The following is a 14,481-nucleotide window of genomic DNA, read 5'->3' on the forward strand; positions in this document are numbered from 1 at the left end:
GCCACCAGAGGGCGCGCGCGCCCGCTGCGTGGGGCTGGCGGGCACGATCCCCGCTGGCCACGTGCGATCGTGTGCATGAGCGCCAGCACGAAGATTTGTGTAAAAACTACTAAGTAGAAATTTTTTTATGTCTCCTCTACTAGTCACTCCCATCCCCACACAGTTAGAACACACCGTTAACCCCTTGATCACCCCCTAGTGTTAAACCCTTCCCTGCCAGTGACATTTAAACAGTAATCAGTGCATTTTTATAGCACTGATCGCTGTATAATTGTCAATGGTTCCAAAAAAGTGTCCGATCTGGACCCCCGTTCTGGGGGGGGCACAGCCTGGTTGGGATCTCCGGGCTGCAGGGGGGGGGTCCTGGGCGGGTGGTTGTCCTCTCATTTCTCTTCCTCCTCTCTACTCTTTACTCCTCTTCCCTTTTACCGACTTCTTTTAACTTCTATACTATACCCCTTCCTCCTTTGTTCGCTAAAGCACACTCTGGCAGGCAGGGTATTGTTATGGTAAAGGATCTTGGCCCTTTGTTCACTTAAATGGATCTTGGTTTGTACCGTCTTTAGTAGTTAGTCTTTTATAGCAGGCAATGCTGTTTGTCCTGCCAAGTGCTGACTTTTTGCAATGATTTATGTCCTTTTATGTTTTTTTGTCCCCTTTTTTTTTTTGTCTAGAAAATGTTGAAAATCAAAAGTTTTAAAAAAAAAAAAGTGTCCGATCTGTCCGTCGCAGTACCACTAAAAATCAAAGATCACCGCCATTACTAGTAAAAAAAATAAGTAAATAATAACAATTGCATACATTTTTCCCATAGTTTGTATATGCATTAACTTTTGCGCAAACCAATCAATGTAAGCTCTTTGCATTTTTTTTACCAAAAATATGTAGAAGTATACATATTGGCCTAACTTTTTTAAATTGGGGATATTTACTGTAACGGAACGTCCCACACTCCGCTTGAGTGCTTCCGTCATATACCGCTTCCTATCAGTCTGGATATAGATATCAGATATTCCAGCTGCTCACAAGCATACGAGACGAGACTTGTTTGTCTGCTGAACATGGAGTGTTTAATAGAACCAATAATACAACCTTATATACAGTTAAAAAGGAGGTGACCAGAACATAAATTAACATGAGCTAATTAACTAATCATTTACCCAGACTAGGTGACTCATAGATGTGACCTTTCAGGGTAGATGTCACGTCTCCTCGCTCACCTGCTATACAATACACATTATCATAAGTGAAAACACAGGACTTCTTCACACAATAGCAGGGTCAATTAGCACAGAGAACAGACAGATGGCTGGGGGTGGTGGCATTAGCATCTCCTTACACTGCATGTCCCAACAGTATGAATCAGTCACTCTAATATGGCATAAACAGGGTCCCCAGGCATACAGCCCACAAAGAGCGCCGTTCCCCCAAATGCCAGGTCCCATGATCGCAAGGCAAGAGGCTAGCATTCAGTCCCCTCCAAAAGCCTCTGTCCCGGGTGAGTCTGTCACATTTACTATAGCAAAAATTAAAAAAATATCGTATTTTTTTTTTTTAATTGTGCCAATTTTTTTGGTTTATAGCGCAAAAAATAAAAAACGTAGAGGTGATCAAATACCACCAAAAGAAAGCTCTATTTGTGGGGAAAATGTTTGTTTTGTTTGGATACAGCATTGCATGACCGCGCAATTGTCAGTTAAAGTGACACAGTGCCTAATTGTAAAAAGTGCTCTGGTCAGGAAGAGGGTAAAATCTTCTGGGGGCTGAAGTGGTTAAAGAAATTGTAGACCCCCTCCCACAACCCATTCAGTTTAAAATAGAAATGAAAGGCAAAACATTTTTGTACAGATATTTAAAGTACCTTTTTTTATAAGTGATCACATTTCCTCTGTTCCCAGCTGCATAAGAGCTGTGGGTGTGTGGGGGAGGGGGGGGAGCTAGAGATCTGACCATGGTGTGTTCTCCTGATTAGCGTGGTTAGTTTTTAATAGGAAATCAGAGAGACTGGCAGGATCACGCAAAGGAAGCAATACAAATAGCACAAGATACTTTCTCATAAAAGTACATGGTACAGGAGGAACATAGCTAGTGCATTGTTGGTTCACTAACCTTTTCCTTTGATTTCCCTTCTAAATGTTTTTTTTCTTTGTCTGAATTTCTCACTTCCTGTTCTTCCTCAGTAAGCTGTTCTGGCTGACTAACCCCCAGCTTACAGGAAGTGAGAAATTCAGACAAAGAACAAAAACATTTAGAAAGGGAATCGAAGGAAAAGGTAAGTGAACCAACAATGCACTAGCTTAAAGGAACCTATTTAGAAAATAAAAAACAAACCTTTACAACAACCCATTTAAAGAGGAGGTCCAGCCCCCCAAAAAATTTAAAGTCAGCAGCTACAAATACTGTAGCTGCCCACTTTTAAAGCGGTTGTAAAGGTTTGTGTTTTTTCACCTTAATGCATTCTATGCATTAAGGTGAAAAAACATCTGACAAATCTTCTCAATGGAGTCCTGGCGTTGATTGGATAGATTGATAGCAACGCAGCCATTGGCTCCCGCTGCTATCAATCAAATCCAATGATGCAGGCGCCAGGGGGCGGGGCTGAGTCATACACTCGGCTTCTATGGACACCGAGTGTATGAAATGGCAGCATGCCCGCAAGGTATCCTCCTCGGGAGAGAGCTTCCCAGATGGGTTATCTAATGCGGGGAGGAGCCGCTAGAGCTGCAGAGGGACCCCAGAAGAGGATGTTTGGGGCCACTCTGTGCAAAATGATCTGCACAGTGGATGTAAGTATGACATGTTTGTTATTTTATTCATATCAAACCTTTAGTATCCCTTTAAAATTAGAACACTTACCTGTCCAGGGATCACACGATGTCGGCACCCCAGCCGATTTTCCGATCGGCATTTGGGTGTTGCTGCCACCATTTGTGGTATAGGAAACCAACAGTGAAGCTCTTTAGCTTCACAGCCGGTTTCCTACTCTACATGCGTAAAGCGCACTGCACTTTCTAACTGGCCCGGCGGCGGAAGGATGAGGGGGGGGGGGATCAAGGTTGCCGCGGCCTTCTGAAAGTGGGTGATGGGAACCAGTTGAAAACAGGTACCGCTCCCCCCACAGAAAGGTGCCAAATGTGGGGGGGGGGGCGAAATATGCGCAACTTCCACTTTTGGGTGGAACTCCGCTTTAACTGCAGTAGAGAAAATCAGGTCTCCCAACCTGCCACACAGGAGTTTGCTGTGTAAAGCTCAGGAATGAATGGACAGAAATACAAATCTTTTGGCAGGTAATACAGCTCTTATATGTTTTTAAGCGGGTATTTGGCTGTTTTCATGGAGTTCCGTTTTAATATCACAATACTTCCATGACTGAACCATAATAAATAAAATTGTATGGGAGTTGAAACTAAAGCTCTGTACAGTTTCAGGAGACAGTAAAATAATCAGCTTACTAGACACAGCAAAACTTGGCCGCACAGATTTTCAGACAAACCTTGATATCATAGTAACCACAAACTGTGGCACCAAGCTAATAATCAAAATACATTTCATAGCCAAGCCACACAGCCTGCACCCAAATCACGGTGGTTGTTTGACGCTCCCGATTTGTTTTTGATAACAGCGTGTTTCTTCACTCTGGTGTTAATGAGTGTGTGCATTCCAGCTTTGTCTCATGATTTCCAAGTCTTCTAAACCTCTTGATGCAAGCATGCCCAGAACCTATGACTTGCTCCACAATCCTCTGATGAACAATAGGAGATCTATCTCAGTGCTCACAGTCAAGCACTGTTTAACCTTGACCTTCAGGAATTTGTGCAAGCCAAGAACACAAGCAAACAGAAAATCAAGGATGTTTTCAAGTTGAACTCCGTTCAGCTCTGTTCCATTTCAATGCTTATTCGTGGTAGAAAATTTTCCATTATAATGTGATTAAATAAAACGAAAATAAAACCTTTTTTATCTAAAAAAAGAAAAAAAAAAGAAAAAAAAAAAACATGCAACCTTACTATAAATGTAAAGCACAACTCCAGGTTCAGTTTTCCTCCCCATGCAATACGCAATTCTTTATTTTGGTTCATACTTTCCTTTGCCAGATGTCTTCATGGCACGTGAGGATTTAAGCCCCGTACACACAACCAGTTTTCCTGCCAGGACAACTGCCAAGAGAGCTTTTGTCTGGGAAAAACGGACGTGTGTATGCTTCCTTGCAGTTTTCCTGACAGGAAAACAGCCGGGAATCCCGTCGGAAAAATAGAGAACCTGCTCTCTATCGGGATTCCTGGCGTTTTTTTTTTTTTTCGCCAGATCTACTACTTTTCTATGGGAAACACTACGAGGCAGTGCCGATGGAGCATACACACAGCCGGGATTCCCGGCCAAAGCTCCATGGCAGTTTACCTGCCGGGTTCTCGGCTTTCCCCTTGGTTTTCTTGGCTGACTTTTTACCGTCGAGAAAACCAAGCATGTGTACAGGGCTTTAGAGTTTAGTTTATTGTTCGTTTAATTATAATTTTAAGCAGCTGCTGGGGTATCATTTTATTTTAAAACATTTTTGCCTTGAGTTGGCCCTAAAATTGCTATAATTTTATCTCCCAAAAAAAATAAAAAATCATTGTATCCTCATGATGGTATATTAGGAAAAGGTAGCTTTCGTCATGTGTGTGGTCCTCTCGTTCTGTTTATCAGGGGTGTATAACCTGTGGCCCAAGGTGGCTATGAATTCAAATTCAATTTTTATTTATTTTTTTTATAAAAATTAGCGAACACACGCAGGTGAAAAAATAAATATCTGTTTTCGGTAAAACCTATATTTGTGTAGCACCCATTTTTAAGGATGAAGTACACGAAGGGCAAAATTAGAACCAACATTTTGGATGAGCACCTTCAGAATTCATTGAGAATTACGACTACATCCATCCAACCAGATATCAATGTGTTAGTTTATCAAAATCGGTATCAAATACAGCACTAGTTTTAGTTTGCCCTTTTTTTCCAAATATGTTAACAAAAAATGTTTAAAAGGGTTTATTACTCAGATGATATAGATAATGTACCTATCAGTAATCGTTAACTTGGGATCTGTCTGACTTTCTCTACTCATCAGCTTATTGTCAGTGGATTTTTTCTTCCAATGTGGCCAAGGAAGGTCAGAAGGTTGGACACCCTTGCTGTACATCATAATAGAATAGGTCGAATACAGCGAAAAAAGTAAAATCAACTACCATAACACAGTAGGGAAGATGTCTGCCCTTAGTGTTCTGTCCATAATTCAATGATAAAATGAAGGACAGATGCATTACTTATGAGAAAGTAGAGTACCAAAGAGTGAATAAAATACAAATATTTAGCAGTTTGCACCCAGGGAAAAATGCCTGAAATGCAAGTGGCGAGGTATTTGTTCCTGGGCACATACTGCCCAAAAACGTTTGTGCTGCCAGGTGGCCCCATTCAGTCGTAGTAACCGTCAGCTTCTTGTAGAGTTTGACAGGCTGCCAGCAATGGAGCTGGACTGGACACCTGTGCTCTTCACCCACAGCTAAATGCCAGAGGCCCATGCCTATTGTGCATGGGGTGTAACTCTTGTGGTCTAATGTTAAGGTTTTTTTTTTGTTGTAGGATCAAAATGTTACATTTGCCCCAGGGTGGATTTGATTTAAATCAAGTCGATTAAAATCACGATTTAAATCATTAGTAAAAAGGCTTGATTTAAATACCGTATTTATCGGCGTATAACACGCACTTTTTTCCCTTAAAATCAGGGGAAAAAACACATGTGCATGTTATACGCCGATCCCTGCTGTCTGAGGGAAGAGGAGCGAGCGCCGCTTAATTACATAGAGCTGTGATCTCCTTCCTGTGTATCCGGCGCTCCGTTGCGCACAGCCACGCCTCCTGGCCCTGTTGGACCACTGTACTGTCTATCATATGAGCAGGGGCAGGAGGCGTGGCTGTGAGTGACGTGAGCGCCGGGTACACAGGACGAAGATCACGGCTCTATGTAATTCAGTGGCGCTCACTCCCCCTCTTCCCTCGGAGACAGCAGGGATGATCTGACAATGAAAGGTGGGACTGCAGATGGGCACTGAACAGGCAGGGCATTTTGGTAAATGTATAGGCTGCAGATGGGCACTAATCAGGCTGCAGTGAGGAGCAATGTTGCAGATGGACACAGATCAGGCTGCACTCAAGCTGCAGATGGACACAGATCAGGCTGCATTGATGCTCAGATACCATCATTTTGCTTCAAAGTGGTTTATAAAAAAAAAAAAAATTCCCTCTTAAATTAGGGTGCATGTTATACGTGGGCACGTGTTATACGCCGATAAATAAGGTAATAATTTATGAAGAGCAACTGTCATCTCTGTCCCGCAGAGGCTCCTCCACTGAACGCTGTTGACTCACCAACAATCCCATTCACTTTAATGAGACGGCTGGTGATGCGGCAGTGACACAACAAGGTGAGGGACGTGGCGGCAGCAGGTGAGTGGATTCCCACTAACAGGCGCTGCCATGATGGATCTGAAATGACAGGTGCTCTTTAAATGTAAGGACTCATTCTTGCTGGTAGTGTGAAATTGTGTAAATGCATCAATGCAGTGCATGTTATCTCAGCTTGCAGAGCTTAGATTAATTGAATGCGTTTTAAAAAAATTAAAATATTGCAGAATATACAGCATCACGCTACATAACTAAGCACCATTTCATGCTAAATAAACTAAACTATTAATGTATCTTAAATAGAACACCATCTTTGCATACATTTTTACTCCAAAAGCATTTTATTAAAATAAATTTGATCCCTGGGTGGGAGGCACTACCTGTCTTCTCCCTTTCTCTCTGCTCTTGATTACATTCTTATCTCGCACTAGAGATACCTGACCCCCTTCCCTTCTGACTGCCCCCCTTCTCCATATACTTAGCTCAGCTGTATTTTTCAGATACTGTCAATATCCTTGCTTGCATTATTCCTACTTCAGAGTTCCATCTTTGGGCCCAGCTAGCCATCAGGATGCCTTGCCTCCCGATATACTGTAAGAGTTTTAATTTTGTTACATAGTTTTGCTTTTATGAATATATGTTTTGGGTCTCTCATGTAGCTGGTTGGATGCCTTCCCGGCTCTATGCACCGTCAACATTTTCTTCACTGTGCTATTCCATTGTGCCGCCCATACTGTGTATTACCAGGGCAGTTAATGTTGATTACATTGTGTGATCCTTTCTGCAATCTGATTTTATCATATATCTATGTTATTTACTTTGGCTGTTAAATGCAATTTCTATGGAAAATAAAGGAATTACAAAAAAAATTATTTGATAAAAATAAATCAACTTTAAATAAAAAAAATCAAATTTTTTAAAATTTAATTTTTTTAAATATTTTTTTTTAGCCGCCCTGTGAAAGACAACAATTTTAACCACTTGCCGCCCGTCCACTGTCAAATGACGTCCAGGCGTTGTGGCTCTCCTTCTGGGTGAATGCCATATAACACCTTCCCAGAACGGGCACTCTCGTGCCCCGGCTAGGACACAACGTGACCCCGATCTCTGTAAAGAGCCACGTTCGCATGTTAGGAGCGTATTTGTTATCATCTATTTTTTTATAAATACTCTAACTAATTGCTGTGTAATATTCCAAGAGAAGAGCCTCTGTCGAGTGCCAGTGTTGTCTTGACTATTATAATCTCTTAAGGTCTAACATGTATGCACTGTTTCTACCTATAAAAAAAACTAAAAAGTTAAATAAAAAAAGGTGAAGGAAGCGGGAGGAAAATGAAGGAAAACATAAAATGCTAGTTAATTTTGTTCCTCATCTGGATTCAAAATAATTTTTGGTCTTCAACAGTGTCAAAATGACTAAAGAGGCTTTTTATGACTTGGTGATTACAATTTCCAAAACCAAAAATATTTGTGAAATGTGTTTTTGATGTCTCCTTCACATAACTGGTAATAGTTTCTTCAATAGAGCCTCTGTTGGGGTCTGTGCTGGTTTATCTAGGTCAGTAAATGCATCAAAGGTATAGACTTGCTGGAAAAAATCTGGAAAAGACGTTTGGATGTCTCTTAAATATCGGTCAGCAATAATAAGCAGATTTTTTTTAAGATGGTATACCTTTACTAAACGTTCCTGAAATTTTATAAAAAGCACAAAAAAAAAAAGAAAAAAAAGAAAAAAGGAGGTAAACACATGAGTACCTGAATTTGAGCTTTACTGATTTGTGAACTGGTCAGCAAGGCTTTTTGTTGAAGTATTTTCTCAATGCGCTGGTTAACTTGCTGGTCTTTCTTGAGCTCATTTTCATAAAATCTGGAGCCCTGCAAAACAAATATAACTGTACCTTATCCGTAGGTAATTGGAGTAAACCGACTATAAAGCTCACTCAAAGCCTTGAAAGTGTTACCAAATCCAGGACCCTGTATTCACTATATCTGGCCTCCGACAGTACACATAACATGAAAATGCAATTATTTTAGTCAATATAAACAGATAAATACAATTTCTCATCAGCAGTATATAGCAGTCTTGTGACTTCTATCAGTATCTGGTTAAAGCTTGTAGGAGGAGTTTTCATTCTCCCACAATTGTCTTATGAAATGCAAGATCCCTGACCCTCTGTCTGGACAGTTCTGAGTGGCCCTGTGCTGATCAAATGCATTCTCCCAAACAAAAAACAAACAAAAAAAATCTGTAGCAATACACACCAAACTGAGCATGTTCAGCTTGTTCCCTAGCTCTGTAAATATTAGGAGATATATTGGGTTGAAACAGGAAAACAAGAATAGTGTGTACCAGACCTTAAAAAATACTAGGGAAAATGTTTGCGCTACTGATATCAAACAGCTGCCAGCATCAGCAATAAGACTAATTGCAAAGGATAAAAGGGCAAAAGAGATGCAGCGCTAGAAAATATATGTGAACCCCAGATAGATATCCAGGAGTAAGTGCTCAATATAAAGAGCTATATATGGTGCTAAATATAAATATATTCAAGGAAAAGTCCTAACAATGGAACATACCAAGTAATAAAGCAAAAATGAAACAGAAACTTTCATGGTGGTGCAATAACACAGACAAAATATGCAGACATAAATCGGCCAGAATAAATTGCACATGAAAAGGCTAATGAAAAAACTTTCTAAAATTCAAAAGAACATGAATGGTCACATGAGAGTCCCTAAAAATAAAAGTTCAAACTGTCATGCTCAGTTGCTTAAAGACGATCACAGGGTGCTGACGTTCATGAAGTGTGATAGTAAAGCTGAAATATAAAGGGTAATATTCACACACAGCACCCAGGAGTGTGCAAAAAAATTTGTAATAATTTACTAGGCTTATCTAAGCCAGAGCTAATTAATGATAGAGCTAGCGACATTCTCCTTCCTTTAAAACTCAGGTAAATAAGACATTTTGTTTATTAAGATTATGAAATCTTTTCTCTAGTCCCCTATTCCCCTCCCTTCTTGAATTCCCCTTTCCTGTTTTCTCCCTTTCTCATTCGTCTTTGTTTCTTGCTTCTACGTGCTCCAGTAGACTCTTTACAGTGTAGGCCATAGCCGTTTTAAGTTTTGTAACTCCTGCTCATATCCGTTATTTTAGACCACAGAGTCGTTCGGACACCAGAGGTTTGGACTACATGATCCTGTTCCCATTGCCTGGATGTTGTCTTTTTGGCACTTCTCTTGAATGAAAGACCTTTGTGTCTTTGTTGTTCACCAGGCTCTTACAGACTGATGCTCTGTAAGTCTTGCTTTATCCATATCTGTTTATAGTTTAAGGCTGTTGATGCTCTTACCTTGTACAGTAAAACCTTGGTTTGAGAGTAACTTGGTTTGAGAGCGTTTTGCAAGACAAGCAATATTTTTTAATTTTGACTTGATATACAAGCGATGTCTTGATATAAGAGTAGCGTAATGTCGCAACTGAGTATAAAATAGCAATATAGTTACATTTAATGAAGGTACAACATTTAGAAACTCACATGGTTGATGATTAAAAAGAGGCACATCCAAGTATGCAGGCATCCAGGGTAAAGCTGTTCACATAGACCGCCCTCCTCCCCGCCATTGATGTCGTCCCTTCCACGAGCGGTTCAAGCCTCACTTTCAGATTGCTTTACTGCAGGGTAGTCTTCCCGATCACAATTGCAGACAGACAGCGGTGAGGATTGCTTTACCCCGGATGCCTGCATACTTAGATGTGCCTATTTTTTTTTTGTAAAATATTTATTTTTTTCATTTTCAAATGGTATTGACAGTTGCACAATGCAGCATTATCAAACAGACAAAAAGCCAATACGAAATAATAACAATAACCAGAATAGGGGGTAATGGGAGAGAAGGGGAAGGGACACGGAATAATGGGCAAGAGGGAGGGAGAAGGGAAGGGAAAGAGGAGGGACTCCAAGGGGGGGTGCATCTGGTCTGAGCTCAGGCAAACAGTAAACTGGGAGCAATAGCCCACAACAGTTCAGGGACAGGAGGACACATCGCCCGCCCAGGACATTCGATCCACATGAGCAGGTCTCCCCCCAAATTAATGGGGAGCAACGTATCCCAATGTCCCCACCCTCAAGTAAGCAACAAGATGGCTCCCTCCACTACATTTCAATCGAGACAAGCCTGAGGTGGCAGGACCATTCAAACAGATTGGAGGTTGTACCAGTGGTCCCAATACTAAACAAATAATTACACATTAAACAGTTGGGGGGGGGGGAGCAGAGAATAGAGAATTAGAGTGAGGACCAAGAAAAGGGACAGGAAGAGTGGAAAAAGGGAAAATTAGAAGACATGGGGACCAGCACTCACCAGACTCGCCGACTGAATGGACCCACATCGACGTGGGGTCTTAGGTGTCCGACTGACGATGTGCCTGGACAAGTTCCCCAAAGGAGGGATCTGCTAGCACAAGTAGTGCCTCATCCAGACTGGAGGAGAGCAAAGCCGTGTCATGTACGTGGGCTTTCCACTCTGCCCAAGTGATCTCAAATTTTTCATGGGTGTCCCTGCAAGTAGCCAGCCAATCCTCCGCTTCCATGATCTCCCCCACCTTCCCCAACCAGTCTTGTTCACTTGGAATGTGTGAACTTTTCCAATGAATCGGAATAAGTCGTTTTGCCGCATTGAGGAGGTGGGGGAGAGCACTACGTTTATATCGTGACAGAGGGATGGAGGGGACATGGAGCAGGAAATGTTTGGGCTGGGCCGGGATATTCATGCCCAGGCCCTCAGACACATGTTTGGAGACCATATCCCAGAACCGGCGAAGCACCGGGCACTCCCACCAAATGTGGAGGAACGTGCCCCTCTGTCCACACCCCCTCCAGCATCTATCAGAGACATTAGGGAAGATCTTAGCCAAAGAGGCCTGCAACCTGTACCATTGCGTCAGTAACTTAAAATTATTTTCTTGGGTTTTGGCATCTACTGAGCTCTTGTGAGTCAGGCGATAGAGGTGGTAAAGTTGTTCATCCATAAGGTCGGTCTGTAAGTCCCTCTCCCATTCTCCAACAAAGAGATGTGCCTATTTTAATAATCAACCGTGTGAGTTGCTAAATGTTGTACCTTCATTAAATGTAACCATATTGCTACACTTAAAGGCGCTTCTCTTCTCTTTTATACTCTGTAGCACCTTCCGGATTTTGCTTCTAATCCCCTTGGGGAGGCTTCCATGTGTGGATGGACATTTTATGGTTACACAACTTATCACATTGCTATAATCTTTTTATACAGACTATAGACGGAAGGACTTATGAATAAATGGTTGTGGAACAAATCATGAGTTTCCATTATTTCCCATGGGTAAATTTGCTTTGATATACAAGCGATTTGTATTACAAGCATACTTCCGGAATGAATTATGCTCGCAATCCAAGGTTTTACTGTATTTGGGTAGCAATATTTGTACAATACACATTGTTATTCTATGGTTACTGTTCGCTGCTTTACCATTTGCTATTTTTATTTTTTTACCTTATTGCAAAAATTTCAATAAAATTTTTGTAAAATAAATCTTTTCTCTAATCGGCAGATGGGGATCTTATCTGCTTTTCACAGGTTCAGCTTTTATTGCAGATTTTAGCAGTGCTAAAAGATGACCCTTGTTTACAATCCATGCAGTGTAGCCAATCAACGGCCAGGCTGAGAAACGAGGAGGATGACAGGGGCGAGCGCAGGACTTTCGAAGGGTCAGGTAAGTAAAAGGGGGGCTGGGGGGGCCTGTATTGTCGGATGTTTTTTCACTTTACTGCATTTACCTTTACAACCCCTTTAAAGGGGTTGTAAAGGCTGATTTTTTTCTACTTTCATGCATTCTGTTTTTTTGCTGTCATTGGAATAGAGGGTAAGCCAGACACTTAAGCCTTAATGGTGCCTGATCTGGGGTTGCCATTGTGCATGGCAGAATTGTTTGGCAGCCTAGATAGATTATGGTAGAAATCATGAAACATCTTGGTAGGATAATTGAATACCCAGGTGCTAGTAGAAATTGGGAATAAATTTAAGGGGGCCGAGAGCGTTGGTCAAAGCGTGCTGTAATCTGTTTGTATAGTCGTAGAATGTATGCTTCCACCTAGAAAGGGTTACTTAGCTTTACTCAGGCTTAGAGTTTTAAGTTCATCCTGTAAACGGGTCACTTCTTACTATTCTCTAATTGCATTGAAGAGTGTACACCTCTGAGGACCTACATATCAGTTTTCTTTTCTTTAAAAAATGCTCATGCTCCTGTGGTCACAAGGTCTGTTCCATCTTGACAATTGGCCTCACTAATAGTGAAGAGAAGAGCAAGAGGTAGGCAGGACAAAACTGTAAAAACAATTGGAGCATATCTGAGCACCCTGGTATTCAGGGCTTTGGATCACTATAAAGATGAAGAAAACAGATGAAATAATCTGGTGGTGTTTGATCTTCAGAATTTTCTTTTGTATATTTTTTTAAAAGGTTTACATTAAGAGATTTCTCCCATAGCTGCATTTGGTTACACAACGAATGGTTTTCCACAGTGAAGTAACAGAAGTAAAATATGGACAGAAAAGGGCTTCCTCTTTAAGCTTGCATGTTAACCCTAATAAAAAAAAAATATAGAATGCCAACTCACTTTTGTAGCGTCCATGATGATCTTGTTGATTTTCTCCTTATCAAGCCCCTCCATCCCAGCCTTGTTGTCATTGAGACCCATTCTGTATTGGAAAGCGTCATTGCTAGGAGCAGTCTCTTTCTCATCTTGCTGATCCATTTTTTAGATTTGTAATCGAAGGGTCACAACCTAAAAAACAAACATTCTTATTTTCCATAAACAGCTAACTTTTCAATGCAGACGTCATGAAATTTTGAGTATGCCAGATGCATGGTAGATGGTTGCCTTGAGAGCATTTACTGTACATTCTAACACCTAACAAACGACAACTTCAGCGCGACTTGGAGCAACTTACAACACGACTTAAAGTTGCCTCCAGGACAGGCGACTTTGGCTGTGGCCAATCACAGAATAATCAGCCTTGTGGGAGGGAGGTGTTTGCCTGGGTAAACTATTTTCTCTTCCTGTAAAGTTGCTTCAGTTAAGACAGTGATTCAAACTTCCATTGAAATCTATGGGTACAAGTTGCCTACAAAGTTGCATAGAAGTCGCCTTAAAGTCATACAGGAACCTTTTCTGAAGTCGGAGCGACTTCAGTAGTGTACATTAAGACGGCTCTCATTCACTTCAATTGAAGTTCGCGCGACTTGGGGCGACACAAGTCGTATCCCAAGTCGCGCTAGTGTGAACCGGCACTAACTGGGAATCCATTGTTGGGTGGCTAGACAAAGCATCAACAATCTACATACTTATGTAACTTTAAAAAAAAAAAAATATTAAGAAGACGAGGCAACTAAAAATAGTTTTAAGAACTTTAACATATATTGAAAATGCCAATTCATCAATCAGCATCATGATAAATGTAGAGGCTATATATAGCTATAACTTTTTTTTTACTACTGCTTTGTTTTTACGCTAGCACATGAAGTTCTTATCAACTCCTAAAGCTAGCCATACACTGTTAGATCTTGTCATTTACCCTGTGGGCTGAATGAAAAAAAAATCTAAAGCAGTCATACACTATATGTTTTGTACGAAAATTTTCCTTCTTGGAATATTTGTCTAATGGTTAATACATGTTCATTTTCAACTGTAGTGATAAAAAAAATTTGAAGGAGCAGGGTAGTTTTTTTTTTAAATCAAGATAACAATGTGGTTTTTGTTCAAGGATAATCTGGTGCTGGTGCCAACAGTCAGAATTCAATAGGCACTGTGGGCACATCCGATTGGATGCAGAAGCTGTCTGCACAAATGTTTTCTTATGAGAGATGTTGGGTGGGAGGCAGTGGTGGCTGGTGTTTTTTTTTTTTGGGGGTGGGGGGTGGTACAACCCCCCCGATTGGCCGACAGCACCTCCCCCTGCCGCTTGCCAGTCGGTCCAGCACTTACCCCATCTAGGCGGGTAGCGACTG

The 14,481-nt window shown here is 41.2% G+C and overlaps 1 protein-coding gene across 3 annotated transcripts in view; it reads right to left on the minus strand.

The window, feature by feature from the left end:
* The window catches only part of POLK (DNA polymerase kappa), a 143,156-nt gene that overhangs the window by 64,663 nt on the left and 64,012 nt on the right, over positions 1-14,481 (minus strand). For 2 of the 3 annotated variants that reach the window (XM_040341238.1, XM_040341245.1), the window contains exons 2-3: positions 13,091-13,258; positions 8,194-8,313 (exon numbers count right to left, since the gene is read on the minus strand). In XM_040341238.1, coding sequence (XP_040197172.1) covers positions 8,194-8,313; positions 13,091-13,228 — 258 coding nt within the window. In that variant the 5' untranslated portion in view covers positions 13,229-13,258. The remainder of the gene's footprint in view (positions 1-8,193; positions 8,314-13,090; positions 13,259-14,481) is intronic. The other variant, XM_040341254.1, reaches the window with a different exon arrangement.

The sequence above is a fragment of the Rana temporaria genome, chromosome 1 (assembly GCF_905171775.1).
Source record: "Rana temporaria chromosome 1, aRanTem1.1, whole genome shotgun sequence".
Taxonomy (NCBI): Eukaryota; Metazoa; Chordata; class Amphibia; order Anura; family Ranidae; genus Rana; species Rana temporaria.